We start from the raw sequence: 15,143 nt of genomic DNA, 5'->3' as shown, positions 1-15,143 counted from the left end.
AAAAGGCAAAACAGGATAGGAGGAATAATTAAAAGGGAAGAAGATATTATTGCCCTTAATATGCTATTATATTTATATAATGGCACGGTACTCATGAATACTGTGTGTGTGTATGTCCTCCTCTCACCAAAAAGATATTCTAGGTTCAGAAAAGAAAAGAAAAAATGAACTAAAAAATTAGAGAGGTAGATAGAGGAAAGATTATGAGAGAAAAGAGAAGACTCTAGGACTCTTCAAGAAGAGAGGGAAGAGGATAGGGTATATAATATATATAAAAATATGTGAATGAGAGAAAGAAAAGTTAAGAAAGTAATTACTTATATATATACTTATTCCCAGGGGTCTAGAAAAAAAAATTAAAAGGCAGCATTTTTAAAAAAAATAAAAAGGAAGTTCTTCTTCTTTCTTCGGCGCACATCACTTGGGAAAACTTACCTGAGAGGAGGTGAGGAAGGCTAGGACTATAACAATGTTTAAAAGGACTGGATACATTCATGGTGGCTAAGTCCATAAATGGCTATTAGCCAGGATGGGTAAGAATGGTGTCCCTAGCCTCTGTTGTAGGTCAGAGAGGATGGAGAGGGAGGAGAGAGATGATGATGATCATTGCCTGTTTCACTCCTCAGGGGGCACCTGGCTGGCCACCACTGTTGGTAGACAGATACTGGGCTAGATGGACCTTTGGTCTGACCCGGTACGGCCTTTCTTATGTTCTTATGTAATCTAACGTGTGTGTGCGCGTGTGTGTGTGTGCGCGTGTGCGTGTGTGTGTGCGTGCGCGTGCGTGTGTGCGTGCGCGCATGTGTGTGTGCGTGCGTGTGTGCGTGCGCGCATGTGTGTGTGCGTGCGTGTGTGTGTGCGCGCGTGTGTGTGCGTGCGTGTGTGCGCGTGTGTGTGCGCGTGTGTGTGTGTGTGTGCACGTGTGTGTGTGTGCGCGCGTGTGTGTGTGCGTGTGTGTGCGTGCGTGCACGTGTGTGTGTGTGCGCGTGTGTGTGCGCGCGTGTGTGTGTGTGTGTGCATGTGTGTGTGTGCGCGCGCGCCATGAGCAGAACGCTTCCTTCTGGCTTTCACGATGGTCTCCGGGCAGAATCACAAGGCCGGATCCTCAGCGGGCGTCGAGCTGCGTCTGGCGTCGGTGGAGAACGCTCCTGCGAAGGGCTCTGCGGTGGGCAGGAAACGTAGCGGAGCCGAAAGCTTTTCCCTTCCCCGTCGGTGTTTCTGAGCCGCGCGGGGGGGCCGCCCCCGCCGCCAGAGCCCAGCAGGCGAGGTGGGGAGCCGAGGTGAGGCTGAAAGAACAACCTGCTTCGGTGAAGGGGAAACGTTAGGAGCCGTCGCTGACTAAAGGAGGGAGGGTGGTCGGGGGCTAGGCCCCAGCCTGGCAATTCGGACACCTGGGTTCTGTTCCCAGCTATTCAGGGCAAGTCATTTGCTTGCTCCGTGGCTTGTGTGGAAGATGGCGGCAGTGCCACCGTCCCCGTTCTCGGGGGGTTGGCGTCTGAGCGAGCGAAGGCCCGGGACCTCCTCCGGTGAACGGCTGAGCTCGGAGAGGAAGGGCAGCACGCCCGGCTGGGACTCGGGAGGCCTGGGACGAGTCTCCCGCCCTGCCTGCGAGGAGAAATACGTCGGGGAGCTCGGATACCGCAGGAGCAGGGGCCCGGGACGTCCCCGAGCCAGACGGGAGCGTCAGGGCTTTGTGGGGGAATCCGATCCAAGTCGTTGAGCGCCCCTGGGTCCCCGGCTTCCCGCTCCAGGCTGCGTCCAGCTTGGGCCAGTGCGGGTGAGATTTGCCCGAACGCTATTGCTGTCCTCGGCCTCTTCTCCATCCCCCGCAGGAGGCCTGGCCTAACGGGGCGCCGAGCATGAACACGGCCACGCGACGAGTCCTCGGGGGAGCCCGGCCCCCACCTCCATCACATCACCCCCTTCCACCGGGGAGCAGCCCCTAAGACTCCCCGCGAACATGCCCCGTCCGTAGCCCCTCTTGGCCTCCACGCTGTCCTGACCATCAGGGCTCACCCTCTCTGCCCCCCGCATCCTGCCCCTCCATCATTCTCCCAACATCCTCCGAGACTGTCGAGTGGCCAGAGGCGCCTGGCTGCGTCTCGGTTTCCTTCGTGGTGCATGGTGCTTCCTGGCCCTGTCAGCGGCCGCGGTGGATCCTGCCAGCCTTGCACTAATGATCTTCCTCCTATTGTCTTCCTCGGCATCTCTAGACTTCCACAGCTCAGCAGGGAAGCGGGGACCCCCAGGCCAGGGACGGGCTGGACTGATGAACTCCCCAACAGCAGCACCGTGGAGCCCGGCAACGCTGGGTGATTCCTGCAGAGTGGGGGAAGCTGATGGGTAGACCCAGGTTGGGATCCAGGCTCAATGCAGGTTTCTTGCCCCAGGCTTGACACCTTCCAACCTTCCTCTTAGCTCCGGGCAGGGCTCACGGCCCCCAGTGAGATTAGCCCCTTTTGGGGGCTTTAGGGACGCAGGCTTTGCCAAACCGGATCTAACCCAGTGCCCTGTCTCCATCAGTAGCCAGGACCACCTGGTTTAGAGACAAGTGCAAGAAACCTTGCAAGAGGCACCTGTGGAATAACCTGCCCCGTTGGCTAGTTTCCTCCTGACCTCCATACTTAGAGCTCAGTTCATGCCCTGGAGCATCAGGGTTTATTGCCTAAAATCTTGCTTATTTTTATATTGACTGTTATAACTCTAGTGATTCTTATCACCCATTGAAATACCTTGATGCTTTGCTGAATCCTGGTCTGCTCTCAGCCTCAGCGAGATGCACAGAGAAGGGAAACAAACATGATTAGGGGGATGAAACAGCTTCCATATGAGGAGAGATTGAACTGGGGCTGTTCAGCTTGGAAAAGAGACGACTAAGGGGGGGTGTGATTGAGGTCTATAAAATCATACCTGGTGTGGAGAAAGTGAACAAGGACGTGGTATTTGCTCCTTCCCATAACACCAGAACCAGGGGTCACCCAATGAAATGAACAGGCAGCAGGGTTAAAACCAACACAAGGAAGTATTTCTTCACACAGCGCACAGTCAACCTGTGGAACTCCTCGCCAGGGGATGTGGTGAAGGCCAGAAGTATAAAAAACAATTGGAGAAGTTCGAGGAGGGCAGGTCCATCAATGGTTATTAGCCAAGATGCTCAGGGACGCAACCCCATGGTCTGGGTGTCCCTGGCCTCTGTTTGCCAGAAGCTGGGGGTGGATGACGGGGGATGGATCACTCGATAATTGCCCTGTTCTGTTCATTCCCTCGGGGGCACCTGGCCCCGGTCACTGTCGGAAGACAGGACACTGGGCTAGATGGGCCTTCGGTCTGACCCCGTATGGCTGGACTTGTGGTCTGACCCTGTGGCAATGGGTTCCACAAGCTAATCCTGGGTCATGTGGGGGAAAAGTGTCCTTTGATCCGTTCTCAGTTCGCCACCTCTCCATTTCATCGAACGTCTCCTCGTTCTCGGGGCTGTTTCATGCAGCAGGTCAGGTTGTCCCCGCGTCCCGGCAGGGCAGCCCCGCTGTGTGTCACTGGGGGACGGTGCCACCTCCTGGGAGCTGGCTAATACTGTGCGCCGGGGGGATCCCATTGCGAGCGGGGAGCCGTCATAACATGTTACCCGTTCTCTTGTGCTTTCAGGGCGTGAGCCGACCTGGGGGTCAGGAAGGAACTGTCCTGGGGATGCTGTGTCCAGAGCTGCTGGGAGACCAGGCAGAATGGGGAGCCTGAGGGAGCCGGACCCTGGTTCCGATCCCGTCTGGCTGTCTCTGCGTTCCCTCGTTGTCATGTCAGGACACCGGGAGCTTGGGTGTCGTCATTATTTATTGTTTCCTAAATGAATCTTCAAGAGTTAATTTGGGTGGGTGTTTTACAGGCAACTGATTAATTTGATTCATAAAGAGCTAAAGGATTTTTCACCTTCCTCTGCAGCGTGGGGCACGGGTCACTTGCTGGAGGATTCTTGCACCTTGAAGTCTTTCAGCCACAAGTTGAGGATTTCAATAGCTCAGACATAGGTTAGGGGCTTGTTACAGGAGTGGGTGAGTGAGATTTTGTGGCCTGCGTTGTGCAGGGGGTCGGACTAGACGATCATAATGAGTCTATGATCTAAAGGAGGGTAATATTAATGCCAATCAACCTGCCTTGGTGGAAAATACATCCTGTGGGACGAACTTGCGATCTTTTTCGATGGTTTGGTTGCTAAAGGTAACAGCACTGATGTAACAGACATAGATTTCTGTAGGGCGTTCGACTGGGTACCGGGCGGCATTGCGATTAAAACCCTAGAATGAGAGAACATGAACGTGGTGCATTAAATAGAAGAGAAGCTGCCTAGCGGATCGGTCTCGAAATGGAGCGGTAAACAGGAAATCTTTGGGGACGTGGGGGGTTCTAGTGGGGTCCCCAGGGCTCCGTTCTGGCCTCTGTTTAATGGTTTTATCAATGACCTGAAAGGAAACAGAAAATCGTCACTGATCAGATTTGCAGATGACACAAAAATGGCTCCTGGCAAAGCCAGAGCGCCGAGGAAACTGGCCTTTCCGGCTCGGTTGGCTCAGACACCTGCAGGGAGGAAGAGGATCCCTGCTCTGCCATGCTGCACTGAGGGGGACTTCCCAGTGCCCCCTGGAGCCCAGCCCTAGAGCCCAATTCTCCCCTCTCCCAAGTCCTGCGGCTCCAGCCTGTGTGGTTGGCTCTTTGCTAGGACAGCCCGTCGCTCCCCGCCAATCGCAGGCTGCTGGGCTCTGCTAATGCTTCCTCCTTCCCCTCCAGGAGCCTTTGACCTGGGCCAGAAAGGCAGCAAAGAGAAGGAGCCGCAGGCGGCAATCTAGCGGGGCGGGGGGGCCGGCTCCTGCAGGCCAGGAGACCTTCCCAGGTAAAGGGGAGACTGCAGGATGCTGCAGCTGTTCCAGCCCGGGGGGCGGGTTCGTCCAGCTTGGAGAGGGAGCTGGGGGGAGGGGAACAGCCAGCAGGACGGATATTGGGGTGCAAAGTCGGCCACTTCGGGTGCAGGGCGCCACCGTATCAGTGGAGCCAGGTGTCCAAAGGGGACGGTCCTGTGACTACCCGCACGCCTGGGCGGGGCGAAACGCCAGCTCGCCACGCAGAACAGCTTCAACCGGGCTGCCAGTTCTCCTCTCCCCACGACGGTCCCCACCGCCACTTCGGCTCGCTGCCGGCGGGAGCCGGGACGGACCCCCCGGGCTCGCAGGCCACCCAGGCACCCGCCTCCCCTGCAGCCCCGTTGACGGTCGCGGGCCGAGGCGCGCCCCGACAGCGGAGCACGTGGGACTGAGGCCGGGGGGCTCGGCCCCTGGCCGGATCCAGCCGGCTGTTTGCCGGGACACCTGCAGCCTCCGCCTTCCTGGGTGCAAATCTGAAGCTGAACGTGACGTTCTGCGGGGCCTAGACCCAACCCGGACGCTTCAGGAATTTTAACACAATCTGCCCCCTTCCCTGCCCCACCCCCCTTTCCCCTTCTAACGAATATTTTAATTCGTTCGATTCTTTCCACACTCGGGCGGCCAGACAGCAAGTGTGAACAATCGGGGTGGGGGTGGGGGCTAATAGGAGCCTATATAAGAAAAAGACCCAATCAGAACTGTCCCTATAAAATCGGGACATCTGGTCACCCTACCCCACACGCACCCCCCCTGCATGTCCCTGAGTCTGGCTTTTCACCGTGGAGGCTCCTGAAAGGGAAGGTCGATTGCCCAGCTAAATGCAGGGTGAGTTACAGCCTGATTGCAAGTCCCAGAGCCCCCTTCCCCACCCCACACCTCCGGCAGCTCCCTCCCGGCTCCCCACACAGCCAGCTCTGCCGATGCCCCTGAATCCCGACCCACAGCCTCCCCCCGCTAATCCAGCCCTGGGCTCCCTGTGACTCCTGCAGTCTGCTCAGCTCACAAGCACAAGAGCTAACAGGTGAAAAGCCGGGAATGTGGTGTGAAAAACAAACCTCCAGTGGAATCCGGGACTGGCATCCAGCCTTTGATCCAAGGAGCTGCTGAGTGAGACAAGCAGCTGGGGGCTGCGGAGAGGACGGTAGGAGACTCTCCAGCTGAGGGAATCGAGTAATAGTGCAGAGCTACTATGGGGATGGGGGGACGCCCCCCATCTGAGAAAGCAAACAGGAGAGGCAGTGTTGCCTAATGGATGGAGCGCTGGGCTGGAGTCAGGAATAGAACCCAGGTCTGCCAGTGACCTGCTGGGTGATCTTGGGTGAGTCACTTCCCCTGCTCCGTGCCTCAGTTTCCCCTCCTGCCCTTTGTCTGTCCTGGCTACTTAGACTTTAAGGCTCCAGTTTTTGAAGCTATTTAGGCATCCAGCTCCCAGCATGAGGTGCTAAATAGCTTTTCAAATCTGGCCCTTAGCTCTTCCAAGCCGGGGCTGCCTGTTGCTGGATGTCTGTGCAGCACCTGGCGCGATGGGGCCGGGATCACATTTGGGTCACGTGACCGGAGGAGGAGAGGCACGAAATACAGACCCATGGGCGTATTAACCCACCCCTAGCTGGCCGGATTCCTATGGGTGTCGCAACAGCCGAGGCTTTGAAGGAGGGGAGGGGGCTAATTCCAGGCAAAGGACGCAGCCGGCCCCAGAGCCTCCGTGTGTGGTTAACATGGGGGGGAGGGATTGGTAAATGATTTGCTCAAGGAAGCTTCTGGAAGGGGTCGGTCCTGGGTCGTCTAGCAGCTGCCACGTAGGATATTGACTTCAGGGGAAAAACCTGGACACGCCGGACTCCCCTCGGTGGGAGCTGACGGGCTCTGTCAGGAGTGGCGCTAAACCGAGCAGGGAGTCCAGTCCAAGGCGCGGGAGGGTTCGAGCCCCGTCGCTGAGAGCTCTTCCCTGGGCCGGTGGCAAAGGACAGGCAGCAGCAGAGCCCCTGTGGTACGTGTGTCCCTGGCGTGGTGCCAGTTACCCCGGGGTCCGGCTTTACCAAGGGGCCCCCCGACACACACAGCACAGGCTGGTCCCATCGGACCTTCTGAGTGTTACACTAGCTCGTAGGAGACCCAGCTGAGATCAGGGCCCCTCGCTCCACAGGCCTCCCCCAGCCTGTTCCTACAAAGGGAGGAGGATTATCCCCTTTGTACAGATGGGGAAACTGAGGCCTGGAGCAAGCAAGTGACTTGTCCAAGGTCACGCAGGGAGTCAGTAGCGGAGCCGGGAATCAAACCCGGTTCTCCCGAGTCCACCAGGCCGTCGGGTGCCCCCTGAGCCAGAGCCGGTGCCCTGTAACGCTTCCCTTTCCTCTCACCCGCCAGAGTCCGCCTGGGAGGATGTGGCTGTACCTGGCCGCCCTGCTGGGGCTGTACTTCCTGCGCCGATGGTACCGGGAGCGGCAGCGCGTCGAGGGCCTCCCGGAGAAATACGTCCTGATCACCGGCTGCGACTCCGGCTTCGGGAACCTGCTGGCCAAGCAGCTGGACGCGCGGGGCCTGCGGGTGCTGGCGGCGTGTCTCAGCCAGCCGGGCGCGGAGCAGCTGAGGAAGGCGACGTCGGAGCGGCTGCAGACGGTGATCCTGGACGTCACCCGCAGCGACAGCATCGCCGCGGCCAGCGCCTGGGTGAAGGAACGAGTGGGGGAGAAAGGTGGGGGCCCAGGTCTGGCTGTGCCCGTCCCTCGCCCGCCCCGGGTCACGCCCCTTGCTAGACACTCATCACAGGCACATGGGTGTGGATTGTCCTGTTCTCCCGTGGGTGTCACCCGGGCTGTAGAGCAGGTTGGGGAGCTGTGACTGAAGCTTTGGGTGCGGCGGGTATTGCTATCCCCAGGGCCCCCAGCGGGGGCCTTCCTGCCCCTTGGGCATAGCCTGCTGGAATCTGCACGCCCAGGGGGCAAGGGACAGCGTGACTCTATTCCTACGGGTGGTTCACAGCCCAGAGCATAGGCGGGGGGTGAGAACGTCCCTGGGGTGTCCCCCTAATGGCTGTGGGGGTGCGGGGCAGATCCGGGCAGAAGGGACGTCCCGTCCTCCCAGCAGTGTGGAGATTTGGGAGAGCAGTGGGTTCTGGGAGAGGAGCAGGGATTTCTGGGGGGGGACAGGAGAGGGAACAGCGCCCCACAGTCACACGCCCCGTCCCCTCCGCCCAGGGCTCTGGGGCCTGGTGAACAACGCGGGGATCGCCATCCCCGCGGCCCCCAACGAGTGGCTGACCAAGGACGACTTCGTCAGGGTGCTGGACGTGAACCTGATCGGCCTGATCGAGGTGACCCTCAGCGTCCTGCCCCTGGTGAAGCGAGCCAGGGGCCGGGTCGTCAGCGTGGCCAGTATAATGGGCCGACTGGCCTTCTTTGGAGGGGGCTACTGCCCCTCTAAGTACGGGGTGGAGGCGTTCTCCGACAGCCTGCGGTGAGTGACCAGTGACGGGCGCCCTTTTCAGCTGCGCGTTCTGCCCCGAAGGGTGGGGATGTCTCCGTGCCACCCCCCACACACACCAGTGCACTGACTCATGGTGCACGTGCCAAACGGTGAATACCCGCCCGGACTTACTTGCTGCTACGTGCAAATAGCCCGGCCGTGAGGCGCGGCGCAGATGTGACGTGTGCGTATTTCTGCACACGATGCACCTGGATCTTTGTCTCCCTCTAGTGGTTGGGCCCACGGGACTCCTGCTCGGGGATGGCCGCGGGGATTGAATCTGTCACCTTTGGCCCTTAAAAACATGCGACCGATTCATGACCCACTCATCCACCTCCGGCATCTAAGGGGTTACTGGACTCCTGCCTGGCCCCTGGTTGGTCTGGGAGGATAGAGAAGGAAAGGGGAAACCGGTGCAGCGTTTGTGACTGTAGGCGAAGGGTGTTTCTCCGTCCCGCCGGCTGGCTCGGGGTGGAGAGGCCTGGAGGTGGCTGTTACCCGGCAGTTACGAGTTCATTCCTTCAGGAGCTTTCGCTTTGGCAGCCGTGCGCGTCCTCAGGGAAGGGATGTTGTCGCGCGACTCTCCGGGTGTGACCCGGCAGCATGCGTGCGAGGGCTTCCCCGGCGCTGCAGCAGCGTCTGCACGGGACGTTGCTCCCCTTCCAGCTCGGGTGCTGCCGTCCCAACCCTCGCTGTGGAGACGGGGTCTTCACTGAGCCTTGATTTCTCCTTGCGTCGGCTCGGAGGCTCCTCCGGATGCAGCCCTGCGCTGCGGGGCCTCGTCTACGCAGGAGAGTTGCTTACTGCGAATCAGGTTTTAAACCAAGCGAGTTAAGTTGCTGCAGACCCCAGCGCAGACGCTGCGATTCCAGCTGATTTAAAACTAGGCGGCTCTCGGCTGCCCTTATCCTGAGAGCAGGGCCCCTGGCCGGGGCTGGATGAAGAGTCGGGTTCGAATTCACACCCGGCGAGGTTAGACTGGCGCGACTTTCCCGTGTGCTCCCGGCCCCGCCCGTGTGTTGTGGCTGCAATTTACAGCGTCTGAAAGCCCAAGGCTGAGTATGCAATGGATCCTGTGAGCAGCCCTGGAGCCACCCACCCACAGCCCCAGCAGGATCGGGGCCGCAGCATGGGAGAGGACGTCTCCTTTCTGAACAGGAGCTGCGCCGTCCTTCCCCACCCTGTCTGCGCGCGCAAAGACGTGCCGGCAGAGCTGGACTGGAAAACGCTGCTAGCGTAGATTCAATTCATGCCAGTGTCTCTTATGCCAGCCAGTGAAATAAGCTAGCTTGGCAAAAGCCCATTGAAGCTGGTATCAGTGCGTCTACACGAGGGGAAATCAATCACCCAACTCCCTGGCGGCGCTATCCTGGCTTAGATCTGGCCTGGCTCCCAGGGAAGTCCAGCGGCTCTGTCGGTCGTTTCACATGGCCCGTCAGAAGAGCTCTGCGTAAGCTCAGAGGCCTGTCTCTCTGGTATCCTGAGACGGCCCGAGGGCTGCCCGTTGCCGGCTCTGTAAGTCAGTGAAACATCCAGGGACAGAGCTCGGATGGAGGAAATCAGGACAGCGTTAGGTTGAGGGACGCTCTCCCGACTGACCCCAGCTGAGGATTGGCCCTGAGGCCTTATGGAAACCCAGAAGCGAGACGTCTTTCGCTCCCTGGTCTAGTTCATGGGATCCAGTCTCCCTGGTAACAAAGAATAGCTGTTCCCATGTGGGACGGGGCTCGGGTGACTAATCCGCCCGTGGAGGTGTTCCGGAATAACTACTGCGCTTTTAATTCGCATCTACCTCAATCCAAATTAACTTTCAAGTGTAGACAAACCCGAAAGCCCCTTGATTCCAGTATCTCTGTGTCCGCACAGGTTGTAGAAGCCACCAAACCTGGCCACATACGAGCCCTCCGTGTAGACCGGGGCTAGTTAAAGGGGACGTTTCGGATCTCACCTGTTCGGGAACCCGGCCAGCCCCACGCGGGTTAATCCTGCTTGTCCCGTTTCAGGCGTGAGATGCTGCCTTTCGGGGTGAAGGTGTGTGTGATCGAGCCGGGCTACTTCAGCACCGCAGTTACCAACCCTCAGCTCATTATCGAGAACTTCACTCGCCTCTGGGAGCGGCTCCCCGAGGAAACCAAAGCGAGTTACGGGGAGAGTTACTTGAAAGCCTGTGAGTACGTCGCCCCATTGCCTTCCCCGCCAGCTGGCAGCTACCGCGCACCCTCCTCTCGCTGCCACAGAGCAGCCTTTGTGTCAGCGGACACGGGGCGGCTACAGGGGCCGGTTCTCAGCTGCCGTGCGTTGTGACTGAGTGGCATTGCACACACACTTTGCACTTGTGCAAATGATGCCACGCTGTGCACGGCAATGGGGGTGGGGGGCAGACTCCTAGTTCCCGCTTAGGCCTTATCTAGCTAGGAAATCAGGTGTTTTTCTTTTCAATCCGGCCAGCGCAGCCCAGCTGGCTGAACGAGACTGAAACCCCCCTTCTTAAGTGTGGCCACAGTGTAATGCGTCGTTCAGAGAGGTTTGGCTGTGCTTGCGGGTGCCCCGAGATCAGGTGTGCCATTCGCACGCGCGGTCTGTGAACGCTGCTGACCCTTGCACGGGAGCAGAGCTCCCACGCTGATCTCCTGAGAGTAACAACCACCTCCCCCCAGCTGCACCAGGACGATTCTCCACCGGGAATCGGGGCTGCTCTCGTTTCTCCCCTGGGAGATTTTGCTTTTCTGCTCTTGTCAGTTCAGCAGAGCCCAGCCCGAGCTGCTGATCAACCAAACCCGCTTCAGGTGGGGAGGCGTGGATGGGGGAGTGTCCGCAAGCCGGGTGCAGAGACGGTGCCTGGCTCTGGACAGTGACTCCGGGCAGATGGCTCCTCCGCGTTCAGATCTGTGTGCCGGTGCCAGCGACAGAAACGCTCCCGCTGCTTTTCACCCCTGCGCTGGCTGGCTCCCTGCGTCTCATTGGCTGGATTCTTCCCTAAGCCCCTAGCCCCGGGCTTTGAGACATGCCACGGGGGCAGCCCTCAGTACGCATGAGCCCTGGGGGTCCCCGATTGAGCACCTGAAAACGTAGCTGCCTGCGTCTTTCCTTGGGTGATGCAAGGGGCCCAATCCGGTGCGATACTGTGGGCCAGATTTACAAAGGTATTTAGGCGCCTAATGCTGCAGGTGCGAGTCTAGTGGGACAATCATGGGTGCCCAAGTGACTTAGGCACCGAATTCACCGAGGTGCTTTTGAAAATTCCAGGCGGCGCTGCTCTGCCTCCATAGGCATCTGCCGGCCCTTTGCAAATCTGGCCCACGGTCTCACCCAGGATCCATCACCCGCTCAGCTGGTGGGATCGGGCCCCACACGGGGAACGGTGGCACAGAGCGACAGGCCTAGGCTCACCCTGGCTGCGTGGGGCAGAGCAGGGACTGAACCTAGCCAGCCCAGCCCAGGTGAGCCCCTAACCACTAGGCCGTCCTGCCGCTGCCGTTTCGCAGCCTGTGCTCACAATTGGTCCTTCCCCTTTGACCTCTCGGCCGACCTGTCCGGTCCGGGTGCGGCTGGTGCTGCGGCAAAGCCCGGCGGGGCCTGACTCTCTGTTTTGGCCTGCGCAGTTATCGAGGCCACCCGCGACCTGCCAAAATCCTGCAACTCCGACCTGTCCGTCGTCACCGGCTGCCTGGAGCACGCGCTGACAGCCCGCCACCCCCGCACCCGCTACTCCGCCGGCTGGGACGCCAAGCTGTTCTTCCTCCCGCTGAGTTACCTGCCCACCTGGTTCGCCGACTTCGTGCTGACGTGGTCCTACCCGGCACCCGCCCAAAAAGTGTAGGAGGAAGATGCGGCGTTCGAATGTCGGCAGGGGGCAGCGACCGGAGCAGCGTCGCTGGCACCCGGGGTCCGAATTCCCGGCGGGGGTGAGACCCCCTGTCCCGTGGCGCCCAGCTGAGACTATGCAAATCAGTTCTTAATTACAAACCTTGAATCAAAGCAGAGCTCCTTGGAGTTTGCTTCACCGGCGCAACCTCTCCTCCGTGCCCTGGGATGGAAGGTGGTTTCCTAACCAACCCCGGCACAACACCCCCCCCCCCCTTTTAACCGCTCCCGGGACATAGACCACCCGCTCCTCGTGTCCGGCCCCTGCCTGTCCTTGGTATTCAGCTCCGTTTCCTATCTGCCCGTCCCCAAATCTCCGTGATCTGTGTCCAGGGTCTCTCCCACCCCGGCGACCCCAGCAGGGAAACCCAGCCCATCTGGTGGGGAGGCAGCAGTTTGAAACTGGCCTCTGATGAAACCACCCCACTGCATGCTGAGCCAGGGCCAGGCCACGGTCCCGAAGGCAGGACATTCGGCCGGGTTGGCCGCCGGACGGATCCCCTGCTGGGCGTTGCAGGCCAGGCCGGGAGCGACTCTCTAGTCGGCCCGGAACAGATCCTGCCAGCGTCACTGAGAATGACGTGCCCTGCAGAGTCCTTCCTCAGCAATTCCTCAGCGCCCGTGGGAGAGACGTCCCTCTCCATTGGTGCATCCCCATACCTGTGTCGGGAGACCCAGCTGCATCATGTCGAGCTTAAGCAAGCAGCCTGTCTAAATCCAGAGACCCGAGAACTCGCAGCCAGCCAACATCTGGCTCTGGAAGGCAACTCCAAGGGGTTCCCGATTGCTTAGTCCTAGGTAGTCCCCACTGCTGCTTATTATCGGACCAAGATCAGGGCTCCAGCGTGCTGAGCGCTGCCCAGACGCTGCGTCGCACCCTGCCCCGGAGCGCTGACCTGCTAAGCAGAGCAGACAAAGCGTGGGAGAAATGAACTATCGTCTCCATTTTACAGATGGGTAAACTGAGGCACCTGGGTTCAGGGGCTGAAATCCAGCTGTAAGTGGCCTTTGGGGGAAAGCCCTGGGCTCGTTGCTTGTGAGAGCTTCTCGCACAAGCTCCTTCGGCACCACGAGCCTGGGCTTTTTCTTTTCCAAAAGAGTCCGAGCCGGCTGCCTGGTGTTTTGGAAGCTGCAGGGCGGGGTCTATTCCCTGTTAAAGGACTATTGGAGACAATACACAGCAGCAGGGGCGGCTCCAGGCCCCAGCACGCCAAGCACGTGCTTGGGGCGGCAAGTCGCGGGGGGGCGCTCTGCCGGCGCTGCGAGGGCGGCAGGCAGGCTGCCTTCGGCGGCTTGCCTGCGGAGGGTCCGCTGGTCCTGCGGCTTCGGTGCAGGCACGTCTGCGGGAGGTCCACCGGAGCCGCGGGACCGGCGACCGGCAGAGCGCCCCCATGGCATGCCGCCATGCTTGAGGCGGCGAAATGTCTAGAGCTGCCCCTGCACAGCAGGGAGGATAGGATCAGAGGCATCAGGGCAGATAAGAACGTAAGAACGGCCAGACTGGGTCAGACCAAAGGTCCATCCAGCCCAGTGTCCTGTCTGCCAACAGCGGCCAGTGCCAGGGGCCCCAGAGGCAGTGAACCTAACAAGCACTTTACAAACTTGTCACTGTTTATTTGTCTGCCCTTTTCTGACGTGTCAGATTCTTTTTTATGTGAATGTTTCTTGTCTGATCTGGCCCATAGTTTATCCTCTTCAATCCTCTGCTCCAGACTAGAACCTACACAATCTCTATCACTAGACTCTCCTCTAAGAGAAGTCTCTGTCCTATCCATGTGCTTCTCTGCAGCCGTTGGCTTTCCCCCGTCTCTTAGCTTAAAAACTGCTCTGCAGCCTTTTTCATGTTAAGTGCCAGCTGTCTGGTTCCACTTTGGTTTAGGTGGAGCCCATCTCTCCTGTACAGGCTCCCCCCATCCCAAAAGTTTCCCTAGTTCCTAATAAATCTAAACCCTCCTCCCTACACCATCGTCTCATCCACGCATTGAGACTCTGAAGCTCTGCTGCCTACCTGGCCCTGCGCGTGGAACTGGGAGCATTTCTGGGAATGCCACCATTGAGGTCCTGGATTTCAGTCTCTTCCCTAGCAGCCTAAATTTGGCCTCCAGGACGTCTCTCCTACCCTTCCCTGTGTCATTGGTACCTACATGTACCACGACCACCGGCTCCTCCCCAGCACTACACATAAGTCTGTCTAGATGCCTCCAGAGATCTGCAACCTTCGCACCAGGCAGGCAAATGATGATTGCATTGGTTGCACGACTGCATTGGTTGCACGATTGCATTGGTTGCACGACTGCCATTGGTTGCACAGGTTTGTGTCCCACCCCAGCATCGTTCGTAATTCCAAGCACCCTAAAAATACAGGCCCAGCTCTGCTGATTAGGAACCCAGCGTCTCAAGAGAATATATGAACCAAGTCAATAAACACAAATGCACAATTTCCGCCTCTGCTTAATTCTCAGGGACACGCGCCAGGTAAACTGGCTCCACGGCATCCCCTCAAAACCCCCAGCCACTTCCAGAGCGAGGACTTTCGTGCATCCCCGTCCCCACCCCGTCACTGTAGCATCTGAGTGCCTCACAGTTATTAACAGACTTCGCCTCACACACGCACCCCCCGGGAGGGACAGAAGTACTTCCCCTTCCCGGAGAGGGGAAACCGAGGCATGAGGCGCTCAGATGATGTGGCCAAGGCCACACAAGGGTCTCTGTGGCAGAGCTGGGAACGGCACACACTTCTCCCGAGTCCCAACCCAGAGCCTTAACTTCATGCTGCCTCCAGTAGAAGCCAGTCGCGGAAACTTTCCTCCAGTGCCACGCTGGGGCCCTGGTCTCTGCGGGACGTCACGTGGGGTGACGCACAAACGTCTAATAAAAGCCAGCTAAGCACCTGTATGTTGCTGC

General features: G+C 58.9%; 1 protein-coding gene across 3 annotated transcripts; it reads left to right on the top strand.

Annotated features, from left to right (window-relative positions):
* The first annotated feature begins 4,789 nt into the window (after positions 1–4,789).
* LOC120391158 (retinol dehydrogenase 16-like) lies at positions 4,790–13,486 on the top strand. Of its 3 annotated transcripts, none has more exons than XM_039514574.1 (5): positions 4,790–4,882; positions 7,278–7,605; positions 8,108–8,366; positions 10,379–10,542; positions 11,978–13,486. In XM_039514574.1, the coding sequence occupies exons 2-5, from the start codon at positions 7,293–7,295 to the stop codon at positions 12,193–12,195; spliced, it is 954 nt and encodes a 317-aa protein (XP_039370508.1). In that variant the 5' UTR covers positions 4,790–4,882; positions 7,278–7,292; the 3' UTR covers positions 12,196–13,486. The 3 variants fall into 3 exon arrangements, with proteins under 3 accessions (XP_039370508.1, XP_039370507.1, XP_039370506.1); XM_039514573.1 differs by lacking the exon at positions 4,790–4,882 and adding an exon at positions 5,918–6,051; XM_039514572.1 differs by lacking the exon at positions 4,790–4,882 and adding an exon at positions 6,626–6,900.
* Positions 13,487–15,143: the final 1,657 nt, after the last annotated feature.

This window comes from Mauremys reevesii, linkage group 25 (assembly GCF_016161935.1).
Source record: "Mauremys reevesii isolate NIE-2019 linkage group 25, ASM1616193v1, whole genome shotgun sequence".
In the NCBI taxonomy this organism is placed as follows: Eukaryota; Metazoa; Chordata; order Testudines; family Geoemydidae; genus Mauremys; species Mauremys reevesii.
The sequence above is the reverse complement of the archived record's forward strand: the minus strand, read 5'-3'. Positions and strand labels throughout refer to the sequence as shown.